General features: G+C 31.6%; 1 protein-coding gene across 22 annotated transcripts in view; it reads left to right on the top strand.

Moving 5' to 3' along the window:
* The window catches only part of LOC119079650 (protein daughterless), a 48,644-nt gene that overhangs the window by 15,059 nt on the left and 12,669 nt on the right, over positions 1-20,916 (top strand). For 4 of the 22 annotated variants that reach the window (XM_037187677.1, XM_037187674.1, XM_037187676.1 and 1 more), the window contains exon 1: positions 15,509-16,123. The exons of 8 other annotated variants lie outside the window; for them this stretch is intronic. In XM_037187677.1, the coding sequence (XP_037043572.1) occupies positions 15,764-16,123 (360 nt within the window). In that variant the 5' untranslated portion in view covers positions 15,509-15,763. Of the gene's footprint in view, positions 1-15,508; positions 16,124-20,916 lie in introns of those variants that run through there. 10 more of the 22 variants (XM_037187686.1, XM_037187682.1, XM_037187685.1 and 7 more) reach the window with 5 other exon arrangements.

Raw genomic sequence — 20,916 nt, 5'->3', positions numbered from 1 at the left:
AGGGACACAGAACTAAATACAAATCAAATCAATAGTGGGTTGTTGGCACATGTTTTATTTCTAGGTTTTTCTATGGCAACACTAGGCTCTGTGTACATCCTAGACAGTATCTATTTTCATATCTAGAACTATCTACTGCTAGCACTAGTAGTGTATCGTAGGTTTTCAAGAACTTGTAGCCTTTTTTGCACTTTCGAGAGTGAAAAACATTAAGTTAGGTCAAGAAGTTTAACCACAATATTTGACCGACCACTTACGCAAATCGATTTCGTCACCATCAATAAGAATAATTTCTTCGAATTTACATTTGAATTAATTGTTGTTAGTCATTATCAGACTTGTGATAACCATCGCTTGAAATGTAAACACCGAGGGTTTTTCGATGTTTATTCATATTCTGCGAATGTATTTTTTTGTTTGTTTGATTATATTCCAACTTTAAACGTAAAAATAACGAATTTAAATTTGTTATCAGCGGTTATGATACTTTTTTTCTATATTTTTTTTATTGAACAGCCCAGGTGTAACAGACTTTTATTATGTGTAATACGCGCAGGTCGTATCTATATCATGATTATTATTTTCTTGTGCTTGATAAATTGTGCATTCGTATGAGAAAAAGAATCAGACAATTTTGATTTTAATCGTACATACGTGTCATTAGTGTTTATGTTAAATAGTTATCATTTCCACTGGTACTGATACTTTCCACCCTTTTGGTGGTTCTAGAAATGGAATCGGCTATTTTAACAGATTACATGTCGAGGCTTTAAAGCGTGAGATAATACTCCATTAAGTGCATAAGTTTCTCCAATGTAATTATAACTTATCCTCGCACTTTACTAACCTAAACTCAGCTGGAGTTGTTGGATTTTGAATCACACCTCTCCAAAAACTTCTAATCTACCCATCTTCTCTCGAGATCTCTTCCCCACTTAAAGCAGTTTGTAAATATTGATCTGTCGATATGTGCAGAAAATTTCATTGAAATTTGAAACATATTCGCGACTTTCCATATTGTACATATGCCAGTCAATGAAAAATCTGCTAGAAATCTGTCTGGCTCAAATGTTAATTATTTGTTACACTAACACAGAACTCATTATCATAAATACTGCCGGTTGAACGAAATGCTGATGACTCTTGCAAAAGGTGAAAAATTGCGAGACAGATTGTTTGTTTTCAACATGCGAGAAGTGTTCGATACGTTGTCTAAATATTTATAAGCTATTATGTGTTTGGGTGCCATAAATTTTGACTTTTATTGGCGGAGTCTGTGTTGAATTAAAAATCTTTCCGTGTGAGCAAGAATACAGAGGGTTTGTGGAAAGCTGTGTCTACAGTTCACGCTTCCGAAAATTTATGAGATAACTTGCTATCATGCATCGACAGATCAATTATGAAGAAATTCACATTTGAGTGGTTTGGTAATAATTTTCCACTTATTTGCTTCCCACTTAAATGCTTCGTACATTGATTATGTGTACGCAGATGACGATGGACTGAGATTTGATTCATCTATGAAGTCTAATATTGGGATTTGAACCAAAAGCATTTTTCCTGTGTAGAAAAGTGATCCCAGGTTGAGTTTAAATTTTGTTGAAATTTTCCCGGAAGATTTGTCTGAAACACATTAAACTTACAAGTTGTCTTGAAAAACATTTATTGAGAAGCCAAACCTAGCCGGGTCACTCTATAATTTCGCTTGATATTCACTTTTTTGCATTTCCCTCAGTCTGATATATTGGAGTTAACTAGGGGAAATTTCGAAAGAATTTTTTTTCCCGACCATCGGATTTTTCCTGTCGGATACATAACTCCAATATATTGTTTGTAGCTCGGTAAACTGCTTTCTAGAAGGTATTATGAAAAAGGGATTGTGATAGAAAAGTAATGCGAGATCGGTTGACTCTACCTAACTAAAAATGATCTTGAAGTGTCACAAATAGTACTCGAAGCAGTTCTTTGTAACATAGACGTTGACTAGACTAATTTTAGTTTGGTGTTTACGTTTACGTTTGCAAGGTAAATATTGCAGCCATTCTGGCTGTGCCATGATAAAGTGACTGGACGTTCTGTATATAGCAATTTATTTTGAAAGTACAATCAAAAATATTGACAAAAAATCTACAAAAACAGACGACCTCTGTCTCTGCCAAAACACGGAGCATCCCAAAACGGTATCTGCAAAAAATGTAACTTTTTAAAGCTAGCTGGATACAAACACAATATACCGTAGACATAAATCATCGATTTTCATTCCCTTCTTCCATTGAAACCGAGCACACCACCCTAACCCCATCTCGAAAAGAAAGATTTTTTTTTTACATTACATCACTATACAATTCACATTACCATGTACGCATAAAAACAACTTTAACCTTAATAAGAAACAATATGGCAATTTCTCTAATATACTTTCATCATATTATATAGGTCATAAAATAGAATTTTTCCCCTATTCTTGCGGGAATGTGTAGTGTAGCATACAATTTAATGTTCTATGTATATAACGAATTTTTACAAGATTGCGTATTATGCCGAGTTTGGCTGAAGGTGGAAAGCGTAGAAAATAAAATAAAGTGAAATTTAATGTAATTTATATATCTGATCGTTGGGGAAGCGTGTATTATACATTATACAAGTGTTATCGTATGATTGGCTAAAATGGGTTTCGGTTAGATGAAATTGAATGTTGATTATCGCGTTGTGTCTTTGGCGTAAAATGTAATATCATATGAACCAGGCGATGTTCACCCACCCATTATGTGCCTAACGGAAACAATTTTTATAAATAAATTTGAATTAAAGGCATTGTAATCATCCCCCATTTTGGCTTCAGTAACATCAATAAAATAGCTAGTTTATTGTTGATGGTTAAACTATTAGCCAATTAAAACTATCCGAGTACGTGACTCTCAAGTTTCTAGTCTATTTATTGCTTCTACATATAATATCAACGTAAATGCCTAACATTAACCAAATTTTGTAACACACACAGTTCAGATATTTAATTGGTTAACTCATTTTACCATTACCTTTTATCCTCAATCAAACAAGTTCCCCATTAAACATTTAAAATTTCAAATAATAGTTCAATAATAAACTAATTTCGTATGCATAAATTATTTACCACAAGGCACATTTATTGATTTGTGTATAACATTGCTCACATATAAAATATATTAAAACTTTAATATAATTAATTGTGTATGATATACAACCTCAGAAGTAAACATTTTGTTTTGTTGGCTGGGCTTAACTTAGTAATTATACACTGTGATGAAATATATCTAGATATGTACAATTGTACGATGGCTACATACTACATACGTTCCAATTTTTATGTGTATTCAGTGTGTTATTATGATGCTGCCATCTATCATTTGGTAAAACTGTGATTGCTACTTACTGTAGGAAATTTTAATGAACATACAATTGTGTGGAGCATTACACTCCTATCCAACCCATTTTCTCACTGAAACATTAAATTATTTCACTGAAGCTGTTACGGCTAATGGAGGGAATTAACATGAAAGAGTCGCTAACGATATCGTAGTACTCGAATTAGGAATTAAGAAACTGAATTGGAAACATTAGAAATCATTTACAGATTACCAGTTCCAAGTTAATACGAAAAGATGAAATGAAATAGATATTCTTTCCGATCCTATTTCCGTCGCTAAGAAATAGGTCACTTCGCGAACATTATAGCTTCTGCGAAACTTGGTACATTTTCGTCTAGTTAGATTTTCGTGTAAAAAACAAGTGTCCCAGACGTGATTTCCTAATTATTTCTCAATTCACGATATTCATTTGTGTGAAACACGAGTATGACAAGCGATCGTACGTCACCTTTTTGTTTAATGACTTTGATTAATCAAATGCCTCTTCATCGGTTGCATAATCCTTGTAAAAGCCCGTTTATGTACATTAGTGCGTAAAAGTGATGTTAATAAAGACCCCACTCCTTTACATAATAATAGGTTACAGTGGATGCTGCGAAAGTAATTCATTACATGAAGTAACAATTTTGTGATAAAAGCAAACTCACAAGTGTGTTTTTGAGCTACAAACCTCGGTGACTGTCTTTTCGACAAGTGCAGGGTCTGCATATCCGAGCCAAAGGTGAGCAATTTGCTTAAAAACACACGAGTGAATTTACGAGTATCACTAAGTTAAATATACTCCACATCTGATGGATCATTTTCGCAGAGGGTAAATTACTATGTTATGGTCATCTTTCGCATGGAACTGGTAGTAAAATCTTGGTCGGAGTGCCCAGATTCGAATTTTGCGCATACGATATGTTGTCAACCTCAGCTTTGCAGGCACATCTATTTCGCAAAAATTCCATTTATTATTTATTTATTTATGCAATTGTTACATTTGGTTTTACAATGTTTAGATTCAATGGATAGTGCTCAGCTAGTTTGTGGTTTAAGCTTTTCATACTGATGATGTTTCAATTGGTTTTGAATTACTATTGGCGAAATTATTTGATTTAATTTGGGCAGAAGAAAATTTTCAAAAAACTTCCAATGAATTTTAGCCACATGTTATGAAAAGTGTAATTGTTAAACAATTTTCAAAAAAGACTTTGGCTGTTAGTGATGATATCCTCGAAACAAGTCTCCATACATTTCGTAAACATATTTTAATTTAACATAAATGAAAACCACTCGCAGTGTAACCTAATGAAATTGGAGGCAATTATTTGTTTGATCAGATGAAACTACTGCCGCGTGTTTTAAATGATTATTGTAAAATTACTCTATACAATCAATCTCGTTGTTACATTTTCATAATTAGGTGAAAATTTAATTGCGTCATCGTCAATGTAAAATGGTCCAACACATTTATCTGTAGTGATCCCAGTGTTGGTTGTCTCTCTAACACCGTCTATAAATATAATACCATAGAGTCGCAGGTTACTGGTATACTTGTCATAACCTGATTCTCTTTTTTATTGTAACGGTGGTGCCTGTGTAGACAGACCTAACGCAGGTAAATGATTTTAGAATAAACTTTTTAAAAATGAATCAATAATATTGTCAAATAACATCTGCCGCTGTTTATCGGTAAATAACCTTGGTTCGTTGTGAATGGCTTCGGAAAGGAAAAAAATATACAAACGACACGAAGATACCTAAAAACCGCAAGAAATCAAAATAGACACATTCGTTATAATAAAATATAAATTTCAATAAAATAAAATTATTGAGGAGAGAATTTTTTGGCAAAATGATGTATAAAATTTGAGCAGAAATTATTTACACCAATATTTGATGTGGAAAACATCATCATCGCCTCAGTACATAGTACCAAAAAGTTTTGTGATTGCTCGATTTTATAGAACATAAAAATATTTCACTTCAACAACATATATTACATAGGTTCATTTTCGAGAAACTATTTTAAGCAGAACGGTGAATATTTTAGAAGAGAGCACATCAGCATCTATCTCGGTTATATATTGAAAAGTTGTACGGTATACATGGCAATCTTACTTATGATGGAACTCTCGTTTGTTTCACAATATTTATGATACAATTACTTAGCAAATTGTCTTGTCTCTACATCAATATCATTTTGTAACAAACAAGAACAGTGTTGCGAAATGTTTTCACCCGTTTTGTTACATGAAAATTAAATTCGAGTCAGAGATGATTATCAATATTTCAGTTTGACCTCCCCAAACCGAAAAAAAGGAGTACATCCGTTGTTCATCTCGTTTAAGAAGTGAATTAAAGTTTCTAATTTCTTTAAAAAATATTAAAAAGAAAAAAATAATTATGATAGCACTCGTGCACCTAAGAGGTACGTCGTATACCATCATAAACCATTAGCAAATAAAAACATTTTTTTTCCTTCTTTTTTCGCTGGAGTATTAAATGTTTCATAATACATGTGTATATAATATTTAAACTGCTCCCTTCTTTGTAACCCGAGAGTTATTAAGATTTATATCTGGAAAAATACACAATTTTGTCCCTGATATGCATCTATGTATCTCACTATATATATACAGTATGTGCGACAACACTTAGGGGTGGAAAATAAAGACAGAGGACTATACTTTCAAGAAATATTGTTTTTTGCTATGGTATATAATGTAAATGAATGCATATTTATATAGAGTCGTATATGAAAGTGACACAGTATTCAATTTATAATGGGGATGATGGTGTGTATAATAATGCTCTCTATATAATACAATTGTTATGAGGCATACACCAGAGACAAGTTTTCCATGCAAGTTCATACTTTTTAGTTTAACCAACCGGATCATTTGCAATTTAATTCGTCGTTGAAGCATTTTTCACATCAAGATATGATTGTAATCTAAACACGATTGTGTTTCTTTGCCTGCTTTAATTAATTAATTAATTATTTTTTTCGCTAATCGTTTCGACTTTTTTTTGTAGTATTGTCGTGCTATAACGAGAATTCATTCATCATTCAGTTCATTCAATATTATAATTCAATAAATACAAAACAGTGCAGAAGTTTGGCTATGAATAATTAATAAGATTCAAATTTAGTTTCGGTGTTCATGTTCAACCTTAAACACTTGAATCGTAGAATTGTTGAATATTTTATAAACGAAGACAAATGGATAACAATATACAAAGAGATGAAGATGCATGCACGTTTACCAAATTTTTACATAAACTTGTAGGAAATTCTGTTTGTGAGTTTGGGCCCGTACGGTACACGATTCAAATTCGCATTTCCTTTGTTTAGGTGTGTCGTTTGTCGGCAGGGGAAAACGTTTTGGATCGAATACAGCCTAGTGATCGACACTTATTCTGTTCTAAGCGTTTATGAGACAAATATTTCCCGTTGCTCTCGTTTCGGATGATGATTTCTTTCAAATTCAAAAGCGCATTCGAATGCAGCACTGCTTCTTTTTTATGCTACAGAGTAACTGGACTGTACTAAACTATACAACTTCGATCTAAAAGGAGCCAAACCTTTGATATTTACACCCAGGCTCATGGCGATGCCAGTAGGACAATGAACGAATTTACCCCTTATAATGCTCGAAGTGCTTTTTCGATCCATGGTTATTGGTTATTCGAACGATGCTCGTTCAGGGACAATGAAGTGTTTTTTTTTACAAATTTTCCCCTTACTTGACCGGACCATTTTTATTGCATATGCCTTATAAGAACCAGCAACTTTTAAAGTTATATCTTTAAAGTTTTAGAAATCTAGTACTTCTTTTGTTTGAAGTATTTAGTTGTGTTCATTTGTCATAATCGCTTATTTTTGGTATTTCTGTTGATAAGAGATGAGTACTGAGAGATGTTGTTACCACAAAATATGGACTTTGTATAATTTTTTGGTTTGATGGTTACAATTGTAAGAGAAAACGATGTAGCTGTCAAAATAAACATTAGCTTCTGAACCGTCATTTTGTTTTATAATTAAGCAATGTGCTGAATACGTGCCATCAAACCAGCACTGTGTCTTTTTCATGTATTGAAATAATGTTACATTCATGTACACTGTACATCCCTTCTTAAACAACCGCTATTGTCACAAATGAACGTTAAAAACTCCTAGCAATAATTAGAAGTATCTTACCAACAGACACGCAAACTGTTCAGCTATTTTTAGCTCTAACACTGCGTTAATAGCGTTTCCTTTACGTTTGCCATAAACGTTTTACAATATTCGTTGATTCAGTACCCGCATAAAAGTTACACTTATTTCAAGTATAAATATAAACCATTTTACCTCTCGCAGTCCGTATAATGCACAATAATTTTGCAATTCTAAAATGCTTATATTCGTTTGTAAACATAATTAACATATCAATATTCTGCATCTAAAGTTAAAACCAAATGATAGAAAAATTAATTATATTTTAAAAGAACAATTTAAATTTTAAAATAGCCATGTTTATACTTAAACAAATTCTTTTTTTTATTGTATAATAATGTGTGTGCTTGGATGGATGAATATATTTTAGCGTTGTTTCGTTTGTTGGGGCCATTGTGCCTCCAGTTTTGTGTTAGAACTTAACTCCATAAATAAAATGAATCGTAACTGAAAACAAAAATCTCTTTAAAACTATGGTAGGAAATTTGTACAAGAAAAACACACTCAATATTTTCAAATTGTACGATTTTCTTGCAATTCTTCTTATTACTTTCGGTTGAATGTAATGTAATGTATATACTACAACTCATTCTTAAAATGTGGATTTATATATATGAGTGAGTATTATTTTAACAAATACAAAATAGACAGCAAAACTAGTATTTTTAAACAAAACAGAGTGTTTTGCAACTTCTATTTTATTTTACTTTTTTGTAATTGCATTTTAAAATAAAATGGAAAAAAATATAAATAAAAGTGAAAAAAATGATACGGAAAAATATTTCACAGATTTGCTGCAGCGACCGTACACATTTTATCCATTTTCAAAGATAATAAATTAAATTTTATGGAAAAAAATTATTGTTATTACATTATAAATTGGTAATTTAGAGACAGCTTTGGCTCAAGGTCTGTGATATTATTATGTACACATTTTGCGGTGTGTGTATAAATGGTATATATGTACTATCTCAATAATGCAACATGCATAAATATGCATTACTCACGGTGTAGAGATGTAGGCAAGAAATGAATTGCATCGATTCGAAATGAGTTTACAAAACGTTTATAAGCAAAAAATAAAAAATAAATTGTTTATGTGAACACAATTGAATGTGATTATCTTATCAAACCTACATAATAATAAATTCTTGTAAAGCAGTTAGCTTGACTAAATTACGATTATATTTTGTGTGTGCATTTAATTACCATATTTTAATTAATTAAATCAAACCGGTGACCATATTTTCCCTAACCCAACCTAATCACACTGTGTTGCTGATCTAATAATGTGAACCTACCGGAGACTTCAAAATTAGACCAAAATTTTAATCGAAATTTCTGAAAATGGTAATGCGATAACTGTTCCGAACAAAAGACCAGCTTTGTAAATTTACGCAAATGTTGTTCATTAGTCAATTACATTCCAAACACAAATGCATTAAAAGTAACATAACCGGAAATGTTTCACGCGAACATTGAGTTAAAACAATTATGTGCAACATTTCTCTTCAAACACAGTACCCAATTTTTCGTTTGTTTCGTCTCTTGCTCACAGTGTGCCGCACGCGTTCAAATGTGTATCGAAATGCCGCTTGTCCCCTGATTTTACGAATGTATTTTTGGACATTTCGGTTTATTTTATGCTAAAAGTAAATGGGCAGTACTTTGGATTTAGAAAAAAATGTTACTAGTGGTACGAATTCAATGGCATGATTGTTTGATCCATTTCTTGGTAGGTTCTCTTCCAGTATTATAACGTGTAAAATTAAGTCTTGATCACAGTGTAAAGCAATGTGGGTGAATGAAATTTGGTAAAATGACAATAACAAATATTGAACGTTGAGTCTCATCAAGTGTTTGATAGGTCACTCAATCGACATTTTAACATTTTAATAAAGTTTTTGATTTTTTTTTCGTAGTTCTAGAACATTAATTAGATTTCGTAAATTTTTACATTTAGTCCCTTTGAAACTATTACCCCACAGTAGGGGTTTTCATAATTATATCGATTGTTCACAGCATGACTGGGATAGTGGGATAGTGTAACTAAAGTAGGATAAAATACGTTGAATATTCGATATTTGTAGGAGGGTTGAAATCCATCAAATGTATTGTGCTAAGTCTTTCTCTCAGACTATGACAATAGGACACAATATATATGAACAAAAAAAAAAGTTCTCTCACACACAGAACTAATGACAAACGATGTGGACAAAAGTTCATTTAATAAACGAAAATCGTTGCCAACACTTAGCCATATATTTTCGTTAAGAAGTGAACAACAGACAACAATTCATAATGTACTTAAAATACAAGTTGATTCAATTTCAATATCAATACCGAATACCGTAGCGAGATATATAGCCGCCATTCCAATAAAATATATCCTTTTTTTATGTACAAACAAGCATCTCGCTCGGCCAATTCGTTTCTTCTATATATCCATTATTTTTATCTCGTTTATTTATTTGCCCTATTATACGGCTTTATATCACTTTTAGTATATCGTCGATTACGCAAAAGGATCAGCGGCAGATAAAAACGATACAGAGTATGTGAAAAAGAAATACATCACATCGAAACTTGGGTAGGATTTGTTAAGTTAGTGAAAGATCTAATGCTCTAAAGTGTCTTTATACTTGAAGCATATTGCATATACTGACTGGATAAATTGTTGTAAACATTAATGAGGATCAAATGGATTAAAGTCTCAATTCAATTGTTGTGATTGGGCATTGGTTGTTGTTTCTTTTGTGTATGAAAGAACATTATGAGCTCATTGTAAAGTAAGTCAGGCATTCATTTGGATCATCCTTTGAACGTCATTAATTGTCGTGTAAAATAATAGAATTGATAAGAAAGATTGAAGCAAAGTGCTAGTAAGGATAGACTGTGTTTCACACATATCTCGACGGGATTGTTTACAAATGGCGTCACACTGTTAGGATGCTTCTTACAAATTTGGGATACTTTCGATAAATTTTTTGCCTGGCGGTCTCGAAAAATCCAATCCGTAAAGTAGCGTGACGTCATTTATCTCAATAGCCGGCGTGATTTCATCACATTTCTAAAAATAATGAATTTATGAGAATTTATTTAACGATTGCTCATTTTTCATGAAAGTTTTTAAATTCCTATAAACACTGCCGAAGAAATCAAAAGAAAAGCGAAAAATGTAAGCGGTTTCATTGTTGGTGCATTACACGGGATTAAAATGATTTTTTTTTATTCTTGTCCAAGTTGAACGTAACATAAACCATTACAACTTCTTCAATTATATTATCCTTAATGAAAGTTAATTTCCATTGTCACCTACAATTTCAATGCGCCATAAACATTTTGTTTGTAATGTCCGCAACACAAGCTTCACAATCAATTCTTTAAACAATTTATTTACACCAGCTTCATATATATCATATTACAAAAGCTTACATTTGTTCCGATTACATACATTCAATTTACCGCAGACATAAATAGGCAACATATTCGATCATTTATAGTTATGTGAATTATAACTGGTTTGACAATAATTTTATTATTTATTATTTTTATATTCACAGAGACTTTCTCTTTCGTTTTCATGGCAAAAGGCTGCCTTAAGATTATTATTTGTACTCACATATTGTGTCCATAAAGTTTTTTTTAAATTCTTTTGGATTATTTACAATTTGAATGTAATTGAAAAATGGTAAATGTCGTTATTGTCGACTCGTGTATATGTATAGACTGGAAAAATAGGACGTTGATGATTTAACCCCTTCACGATGTTATATTATGTTCATTTATTGGTCAATTATTATCATTTTTGTAATTTACTCATTTCCAAGTATTCACCGTCGTAACTAATGTCCTGGTCTGTTTAAAAATGTATATCAAGTTTATGTAAAACAGTACACGAGACCATACGTTCTCAACCATGTAAATAGCGTAATTACAATAACCTTAACTATCATCTACCATACAATTTATATTCAACTATCGCAACCCACCATTCGATTCCTTTGGACGAATGGCTTTATAGCAAAACGGTATGAGTATGTCTCGTTACGTTGTTCCTTGCATTATTGTTTCACTTCGTTGAATTTCAGTATTAAATACAGTTCCATCAGTATTGTATGAAATATGAATGCCTATGCAGAACGCTGTGTCGCGTGCGAACGCTCTTTTTTGTATACATAAATATTTATGGGTTTATCGAGGAAATATCATTTAACGGGTGGACGAAGAATGCAATTGAACAGGATTATGCATTTTTTGCGCAAGAATTGACCTTTACGGTCGTTGGTCCAGGCAAATGCGACATACGCGCATTACACGTAACAAGATAACAAGAATTAATTGTATAGAACTGTATTCGTTCGAGTGATAATGAAGATATGGAAATGTGGTACATAAAACATAAGAGTTCCAGACTTACTTTCATCCGAGTGATGACGAAGTATTGAGTTAAAAATTTCATGTCAGGTTTCAAGAGGCACATATTCATACATTTAGCAAAGTGTTGGCCTTTGTCATAATCATATGGAAATGCTGTTTGGAAACTACAGCTGAAGTGTAATAGATTCTATAATTCTATTACATTTCTAGTACATTTCATACATAAAATTACCAACTTCACTGCTATGACATTTCATGGATATAAATGGAACACAAAGTATTGAAAAAAATTGTGGCTTCTATACAGGGCAACGAAGGTGTCCTATATCGCATCAGTTTCTAATGCAATTGATTACTAGATTCTGGCAACCACTAGTCATTCAGATCGGTTTCACATTAGTAAATTTTGTTTGTGTCCAACAGCGCATTGCGTTCAATCAGTAGCAGTGAGTTCAATAATCTCAAACAGATTCCTTTATCCTACTTTGATACTACACATTAAAATCCCTTGCCAGAAAACAAATTTTTAACGTACCCTCTGTTATCGTATTAAAAACTCTCTTCCTAATCCTCAGAGGTGTAAGAGAACTTTTCTTAATTAAAGATTCGCTTAATATCATAACCGATATGGCTCAGTTGAAATCAAAGTTGCTAAATCTATCATCTGATTCGCATGAACCAATGAGTCACATTAATGTCGATTGAACAATCATAAAGATATTCGCAACTCACTCCGTCTTACTTCTCCATTTTCTAAGATTATTTAACATTTAAAAAAAAATACTTATCAAATTGACTATGAACGTCGATGCGAATATTCATACAAATATTGTGTAAAATCTGCTTGTGTAAATTACAAACGTTAAGAATTATTAAAGTGTATAAGTCATATTAACATTAATTTTTAATAGTTCCATGTTATTAACAGGAACGATTAAGAGCGGATCGTACAATCATAATTCGTAATCGAATTTTCTATAATTCGTTCGCTGACAGCAATACAACCATAGTTTACGTACAAATTAATATACACAGCAAAAATAAATAAATTTTATTTTGGTTTTCTTTGCTGTTTCTCTTGTTCCTTCAATGAAAAGTGCCTTTTGTGCCAGCTATATTCAGTTGAACGTGAACCGCTGTCGTGTAAAGTAACTCGTGTCGGTTTCGTTTATTATGAAAATGTTAGTGTGTTGTGTTGTTGTACACATTTTGTTTGAAAAAATGTGACAATATTTTTTGGTTCGTGGGATTTTTCTTTTATAATTTGGCTGATCGAAATGGAATATAATTTTTGTTTATTTGTTTGATGAAAATGTCGTTAGAATCGTTATGCAACGATATACCGAAGGATGACCATAAGAAGGATTAAGTGATTGCTCATTGGTTATAAATAATATGCACAATGATAGCACATCTGTGATAAGAAGTAATGTGACTGGATAATATTTATGATATACTAAGACTGAGTGATTTTTATTTTCGGTAATTTATTTACGTTTAGTTAAATGAAGTTTTCACAGTAAATTACAAAATGGATGTCCATCAATAACATTGGAAATTGTTAATTTAAAAATAATATTTTTTCGCTAATCATTTTAGCAAATTTTCTTTTACTCGGTGCTGTATATATATGTATACCTCTTTGTGTGCGGTTTTTTTTAAATTTTCTCATTCAGTGAACTAACTCTATTTTTGTTCTCTTTAATTGCATCATCGTTTCGCGTTCTGACTCTCTGTGTGTGTCTTAAAATAAAAAAAAAAGTTTTCATACTGTCCTGCTTAAATTTTTGTGGCATCTTTTTTTTGCGCTATAGTTAATGAAATATAGGGAATCATTTACAACGGCATCAAGAATTTTTTAATTTTGTTTATGTTTCTCTTTTCGACCGCAGAAAATTGTAAAAATAACGACTTCATCCTAGTGGTATTTCAACACATCTTTACGACAATATTTTAACGCGCGGTTACAGTTATTTAAATGAATTCAAATTTACAATTTCCCAAAAACATTTTTTGAGAATCCTTGTGCAACAATTTATTTAATAAAAAAAAACGGGCACTTTACTTCCTCAATATTTTGAAATTATATGTTCGTTTGTCAAGATTGGGTCGCTGGTTGTATATAGTCATAATATGAATATTCTACTCGCACCTGCCTCTATACGAAACCCGTAAATACTTCTTTTCGAGCATGGTAAAAACTACGGGCCTATGTATTTGTTATAAAACCATAACCAAACATCTTAGTTTTATGATGCATTTTAATTAAATAGACAGTTTATCGGTTTCAGATGCTTTTCCAGAGGGCGTTTAATTGAGAGAGTGTAACCGGATAGTTGTCATTTGCTAATGGCTTTAGGGTACTACATTGAAAGTGACCAATTCTTTTTCACGTCCGATACCGGTTTAGGGATCATAACGACATTGAGGGTTTTGTCATAGGTCATGTCACAGCTATGAACAGGTTGAGTTTAAGAAAAATTTCTTGATAAATTAGACAAGTAGACAGATAATTTTAAGTTCCTCGGATTCAGTTTTTCAAATTGAAATCAGGCCAAGTAAGTCACGATACACCATCATATATATCGTACAATGCAGACTACATATCCATATACTCACCCTGTCGTCATCTGTTAAGTGCGCATTTTTTTTGAATCAAACATTATATACTCAGCAACAGACCGAATAGCGCTAACGCGTTTACTAGGTATATCTTTATGCATTATTTAAATGCTAATTACAAAACATAGTGTATCATAAAAACTGAATTAATCATTCCGGCAATATCAAAAGAAATGCGATTTCAAAAACAATTTACAATTCCATTCAGCCCAAGTTCATGTCAGAATTGATCGATTTTTTTCACTCTTCATAATCAAAGAGTAGCAAAAAAGCAAAAATGTTATAAGAAAAGGGATATTCCATTCCCATTCCATTGGTTATATATGTAGAGATGGTATATATATGGTTATATATATATATATGGTACAAGGGTATACATCTATATAAAAAGCGAAATAATTGAATGAAATTACAGAAAATATAAGTGATTATAATAAGGTGCAATTTCCAAAGTGCTTATTTATAAATTTATTATGTATACACGTTCACGTTACAATGCAGCATTTAGTTATATACACACAAGCCATTATATTACATATCATAGTACTAAATAATGTACATTCAAACAGATAAATTTTGTAATTTATTGAAAAATATTCTTGAAATTCTAAACGTAAATAGATTATAATAGGAACGAGAAAATATCTACATATAATTCTTTTATTGAAAAATTTTCTTTGTGTGGACAAGAACATACATTTATGTTGGTGTGTTCAAGAGTTTTTTTTTTTTCGTATTATAATCATATGTGAAGTGTTGCTGTACGAACCGAACATACATTTTCATATAATATATACTACATATGCATATAAATTATATGCATGAAAGTGAAATATATAGAGGTACTACGAGGCATACAATTTTTTTTTTTTCAAATACAGAAAATGATCATGATCAGTCCATATATAATACATAATTTCGTATTATGTATAGATCCAAATGTGCACAACTAGAGAAAACGAAATGATCGAAAATGTTATTGTGTGCGTTTTGTTGTCGACATTTTGTGTACGGTTTTAATTTTCTCGTTCGGATTAAGACGATATTATTATAGCATCGAAGTGTACGGAAAACAATACCAGAAAAAAAGAAGACGAAGAAGAAAAACGTAATAATTTACAATATATACAAGCGCTGTGGTTTTACCACAATGTCATCGACACCGACAACGGATCCATCCTCTGCATTAATTTCATCGGAAAAATACTATTTAGTCAAGTCAACTGATTCTATGGGATCGATGGATCGAAATTTTAACAACAACAATGTTAATATGAATAATGGCGTTGATACACATAATCTATGGAAATACAATAAGCATCCGCATCAGCAGCATCATCATCATCATCAGCAACATCATCATCATCAGCAATTAATGCAATCGTACAATAATATATCAAATGGCATTGCAAACGACAGTAGTAATGTTATTGGAAATAACAGTCAGCAAATGCTCTCAGGAGTGCACCAACGGCAACAGCAACCTTTAAGTGCCACTACTGAATCTGGGGTATGTAGAGAGCCGGTATACGTATATAAATGCAGCGGAAATGCATTAAAATATTGAAATTGTGTTCATTTAATGGTGATTTTTGGTTGTTATACCTCTATAAATCATGACACACTGCCGTATCAGTTGTACATTTAATGGAAATTTCGTAAATTGTTGTTTAATATTTTAATCCTAATTCATTTATCAATACAAATTGAAACAAATTTTCGTTTTACATTGACTGATACACACATATTGTGCTCGTTTAATGAACTGCGTTTTGCAAAAAAGACCGCGACTTTTGTATTCGATTATTTTGGGATACAAATTCTAGATCCCTGAATAGTTTGAGTGACACAGAGTGCGCAAGTGGTGATACTGGAGTGTGAAAATGAAAAATTGTTTTAGGATTGTTTATGCATAAAAAATCTTGGGAAGTTCGGAATTGTACGAGTCCTAGGCGTTATTTACACCTCGAAGGCGAAGTTTTTTTAATATACCAAACTGCTAAGGGGTTCCTTTCTTTATACTTTATTATATCACTAAGCCCCCGGTAAATGAGTGATTACTTCATTAAAATGAAGGTAAAAACTCATTTCCCGGGGGGCTTAGTGAGCAAAGTAATTTACGTAATTGTTTGGAACTTTGTAATTTGCCTTGTGTGTTGCAACCAGGGGCTATTTAGTCGAATTAATTTGCCGAAATTCGCCAAAATTCGCCGAAATTCGTCGAAATTCGCCAAAATTATCACAAATTAAAAAATTCAAATTTTGAAAATTTTCTTCCAAATTTATGTTTTTTGGAATATTTTGCTAGTTTTGTGATATAGCATAACAAAAATATGCAAGAATCTACCAAATTCACAAATATATGTAAAATTCACAAAATTAGGACATTTTTCATCGTTTGGCCAAAAAAAACCTTCATGGCTTCCCGGTTAAAAATAGATTTTTAGAATGTCTTGGCCAAAAATATGTAACTAATGTAACTACGATTCTTTGAAATTTCTTAAAATCATGTATAAATTCACAAAAATTCGCAAAAATTCGTCAAAGTTCGCCAAAATTCGTCAAAATTCGCCAAAATTCGTCAAATTCGTCAAATTCGCCAAAATTCGCTAATAATTCAACTAAATAGCCCCTGGTTGCAACCCTAGCCTTCGGCTCGACACTTGAAAAAATAAAAATGTTTCTAACGAGGGAGTAATCTACTATTAATCTAGGACTTCTTTATTCGAATGGTGAATGGTCAAAAGTAATATCACGCTTCGGATGTTACTACGACCCGGTGGTTTGCAAATATTTTCGATATTAGCAACCCATACCACGTGTTATTAACAGGGTTAATAATAATAAGGTTCTCTTAATGCTGGAAAGTCAGTTGAATGAATTCGAATAAAACATTTCATCGCGACAGCACACGCATTTTTAAAACGAATATAACATCTATGACGAAGATCTAGCAAAATGTTAAACTATAAAAAATAGATGAGTCATGTCCGATTGAGAAACAGTTCCAGTTGACTGTGTTTCATGTCTTACAATTCTATTGAATTAGAAGAAATGTTTTGACGATACTAAAAAAAACTAGCTTAAGAGGGATTATCGTAAGGTTAAATGATCTCAATAAAGATATGCATAAATGTTACCACGTTCCTTGGTGAATCTTTCTTCCATGCTTGCGTTCGCCGTGTCATATCATAAAAACAAAATTATAAATGTAATGCGGGGGCATGGCGAAATTTGTTCTAAAAGCAAATCACTGAAATAATATTTGTTTTCCATTGATCGACAATAATTTCGGAAGTAAGATTATTGAAAAAGAATATCCGACAACACAAAATTATGTTTAAATAAACATAATTAATTAATAACAACACAAAGTTAATCGAAAGTATAATTGTATGCTACACATCGATGTAGATATTACCCGCGTCTAAATGGTTATTATACATACACCAACAGATAGAAGAGAAGAAAAAAAAAATGTCTAAAAATATATCAATCGCTCATAATGAATTTGAAAAAAAAATAGAAGAGAAAAAATTCTCTTTATTGCCATTTTACAACTAAATAAACTCCACGGGAGCGAAACAATTTAATGGATTATTTCGATTGACGAATATTCATCCTTTCCTATTCCAATCTAAATATTTATCTTAATATTTATTTTTCTAGACCACAGAATAGATGTTTTGTTTACGCAATACGAATTTATCTAAAAAAAAATTTCTAATCATCTAAATACATTATTATAGAAATAAAAATGCGTACATGAAGACGCATATAGTAATACCATAGGGTTAGCCGGTAGCCCGTCAGTTTTCGAATATACTTTTGTGGATTTGTAAAAAAAGAAAATACACAAAAGTTTTTCCTCTTAAGTGAATAAAAATGTTCGAAAATCTGGAATTCTTTACATTATTTGAATTTTATTAGGAAAAAGAAAGAAAAAATTTTCCGGCAGAATGAGTATTTAAGTCTCGTCATAATAACATCGCTAAACATTAAACGAACGAAAGAATTAAATATGTTTTTTTGTCTTTAGTGGTTAGTTTTGTGGGTGTTAGTGATCGTCTGTGCTAGGACAAGGTACAAAATGCGTCATAAAATCACGGAAAAATTGATAGCTTTGTACACCTATCCTAATCTTGAGGAAAGGTATGTGAATTCATGTATTATCTTCTAATAATTGAAAAAAAAAACATTTTTGATTAATCTTTTGACGAGTTCACTCAGCAACAGACACTATAGTAAGATAAGATGAATTTAATACAATGTAACAAATTACTTTAAAGCATTTTTCATGATGATATTGTACTTGTTAAGATTTTCGAGTCTTGCAAAAGGTAAACAACAAGACGTTAAAACGAAATCCTTGACTGTAAATCTTACATTTTTAGAAAATATGGATACAACGAAGAACTCTTTTGTCGATGGTCGAGTCAACTTTCAACTCCACTATTTTTCTAACTTAATCGAATACGTTTTCGTTTCTTTTTTGTGCAACCCTACTTACATATTTCCGGATTATTATAGGTATTCAAAGCTAACATAGTCGACGCAAAATCAAAACAAAGTTAGTGCATTACTAAATCTTTTAATTTGTTCTAAATTCAGATGGGGAACATTACATTAGTCTGTGTTTATTGATTTTGAATTCGTAGGAGAGTAATTAAGTAATTAGAATTTCATTTAATTCGAAAACAATTTTTTTTCTCTCGATTTCGTTCGACTTGTTTTTACTACTATGCTTTTTTCGGTCGAATATAGATAAAAATATTAGATTTTTCGTTACATACTATATCGCGACTGGTATTTCGGAGCAATCAAATTTTATTTATCAATTTATTGATTTGCCTTGGTTAGCAATTCAATAATACATCCAACTGTTTGGTGAATTACTTTTAATTCTACAAAATCAATTTTTTAGCTTTAGTTAATGTAATCACTGTGCGTATCATTTATGCCTAAATCTAATTACGAAATCAGTTTCAGAATTACGAAATGAAAATTTAAGTCCTTCTCCGTGAGACCTCCGTAAGGGCAGAGAAGATGGTTTTTCTATCCTTACATCCCATCTTATTCTATAATCATAGGAAAAGATGAACGGAAATTATTAAGAAAAAAGCAGAAAGACTCAACGTAGCCAATAGCGATGCACAACTCAGACTTCCGATAAATGATCTTCCTCGACTTACGGATCCCTTCTGTAATTTTTATTTGACTAGAGTGTGCTCAAATGAAAGTACTTCGATTGAAATACCAACGACCAAAGTCAAGTGAAGAAACCAAAATCATTTTTCTCCAAAAAATGGAATCCGAATCATTTTATTCAAAACAAAAGATGTGGAAAATTTATCGACACATTACCCCACATCTCTTTCGTACCCAATTACAATACAGCACTATTCAACATTTCTTTTTATTACAATATGTATTTATATACTGGTATGCTGGCAATAATGTATAGAGAGTACGGAATGATAGGAGGTTTTTTTTCGGATGTTCTTGAAGCTCTGTTACGATTTTTTTTTTTGTGTGTTACAATATTATTTATTCTGTGTATATGGATAGAGAGGTACACACGGTATTATAGTGTGGTATAGTATGGAAAAGAGTTTTGCAGCCAACGTAATAAAATATGAAATATATCTGAAACATGATATGCTACTCAAGTAGCAAAGTAGAAGTAGAAAAGTGTATGATAGAAAAATTTATTTATGGAAACTCCTTCAAAATACATATCAGATATAACCAATATTATGGAGGACTTTGGTGTATGTGGAATCGGAAAAATTCTATATCTTTTCGGGTAGAAATATTTATGAATCCAATTTTGTGGCCGGACATGATGTTTGAAATATTAAATAAGACATATTTGATCGGATTTTATTATCTGTTTCCTTCCCGGTTGACCGTTATTGTTTTTTTTTCGCTTTCGAACTTTTTATATTTGACTGTGTTGTTATGATACTCTCGCGAACTGGGTAAAATTCTTGCATTTTACACTTTTCGGTTCGAAATATCGAAGACAAATTAGCAAACACTATACACACACAAATACCTGCCGTTTTTACCCACTGCCATGGGAAACTTTTTTTTCCACTGCTGCAAACCAAAATGAGTAAAACTCACTAACGATTGTAAAGTTTTATTGCAAATCAAAATTGACTTTTTGAAACAGAAAAGATAACAAAATCTTTTTTCTCGGCTTTTTTTTTATGGTAAATAAAACTTACATTAGTTCACTTCCCTCTGGACAGCTGTGCTTCTCGAAATCCGGAAATTTTTCCTTTTTATGATAATTTA

The sequence above is a fragment of the Bradysia coprophila genome, unplaced genomic scaffold (genome assembly GCF_014529535.1).
Source record: "Bradysia coprophila strain Holo2 unplaced genomic scaffold, BU_Bcop_v1 contig_324, whole genome shotgun sequence".
NCBI classification, from domain to species: Eukaryota; Metazoa; Arthropoda; class Insecta; order Diptera; family Sciaridae; genus Bradysia; species Bradysia coprophila.
The sequence above is the reverse complement of the archived record's forward strand: the minus strand, read 5'-3'. Positions and strand labels throughout refer to the sequence as shown.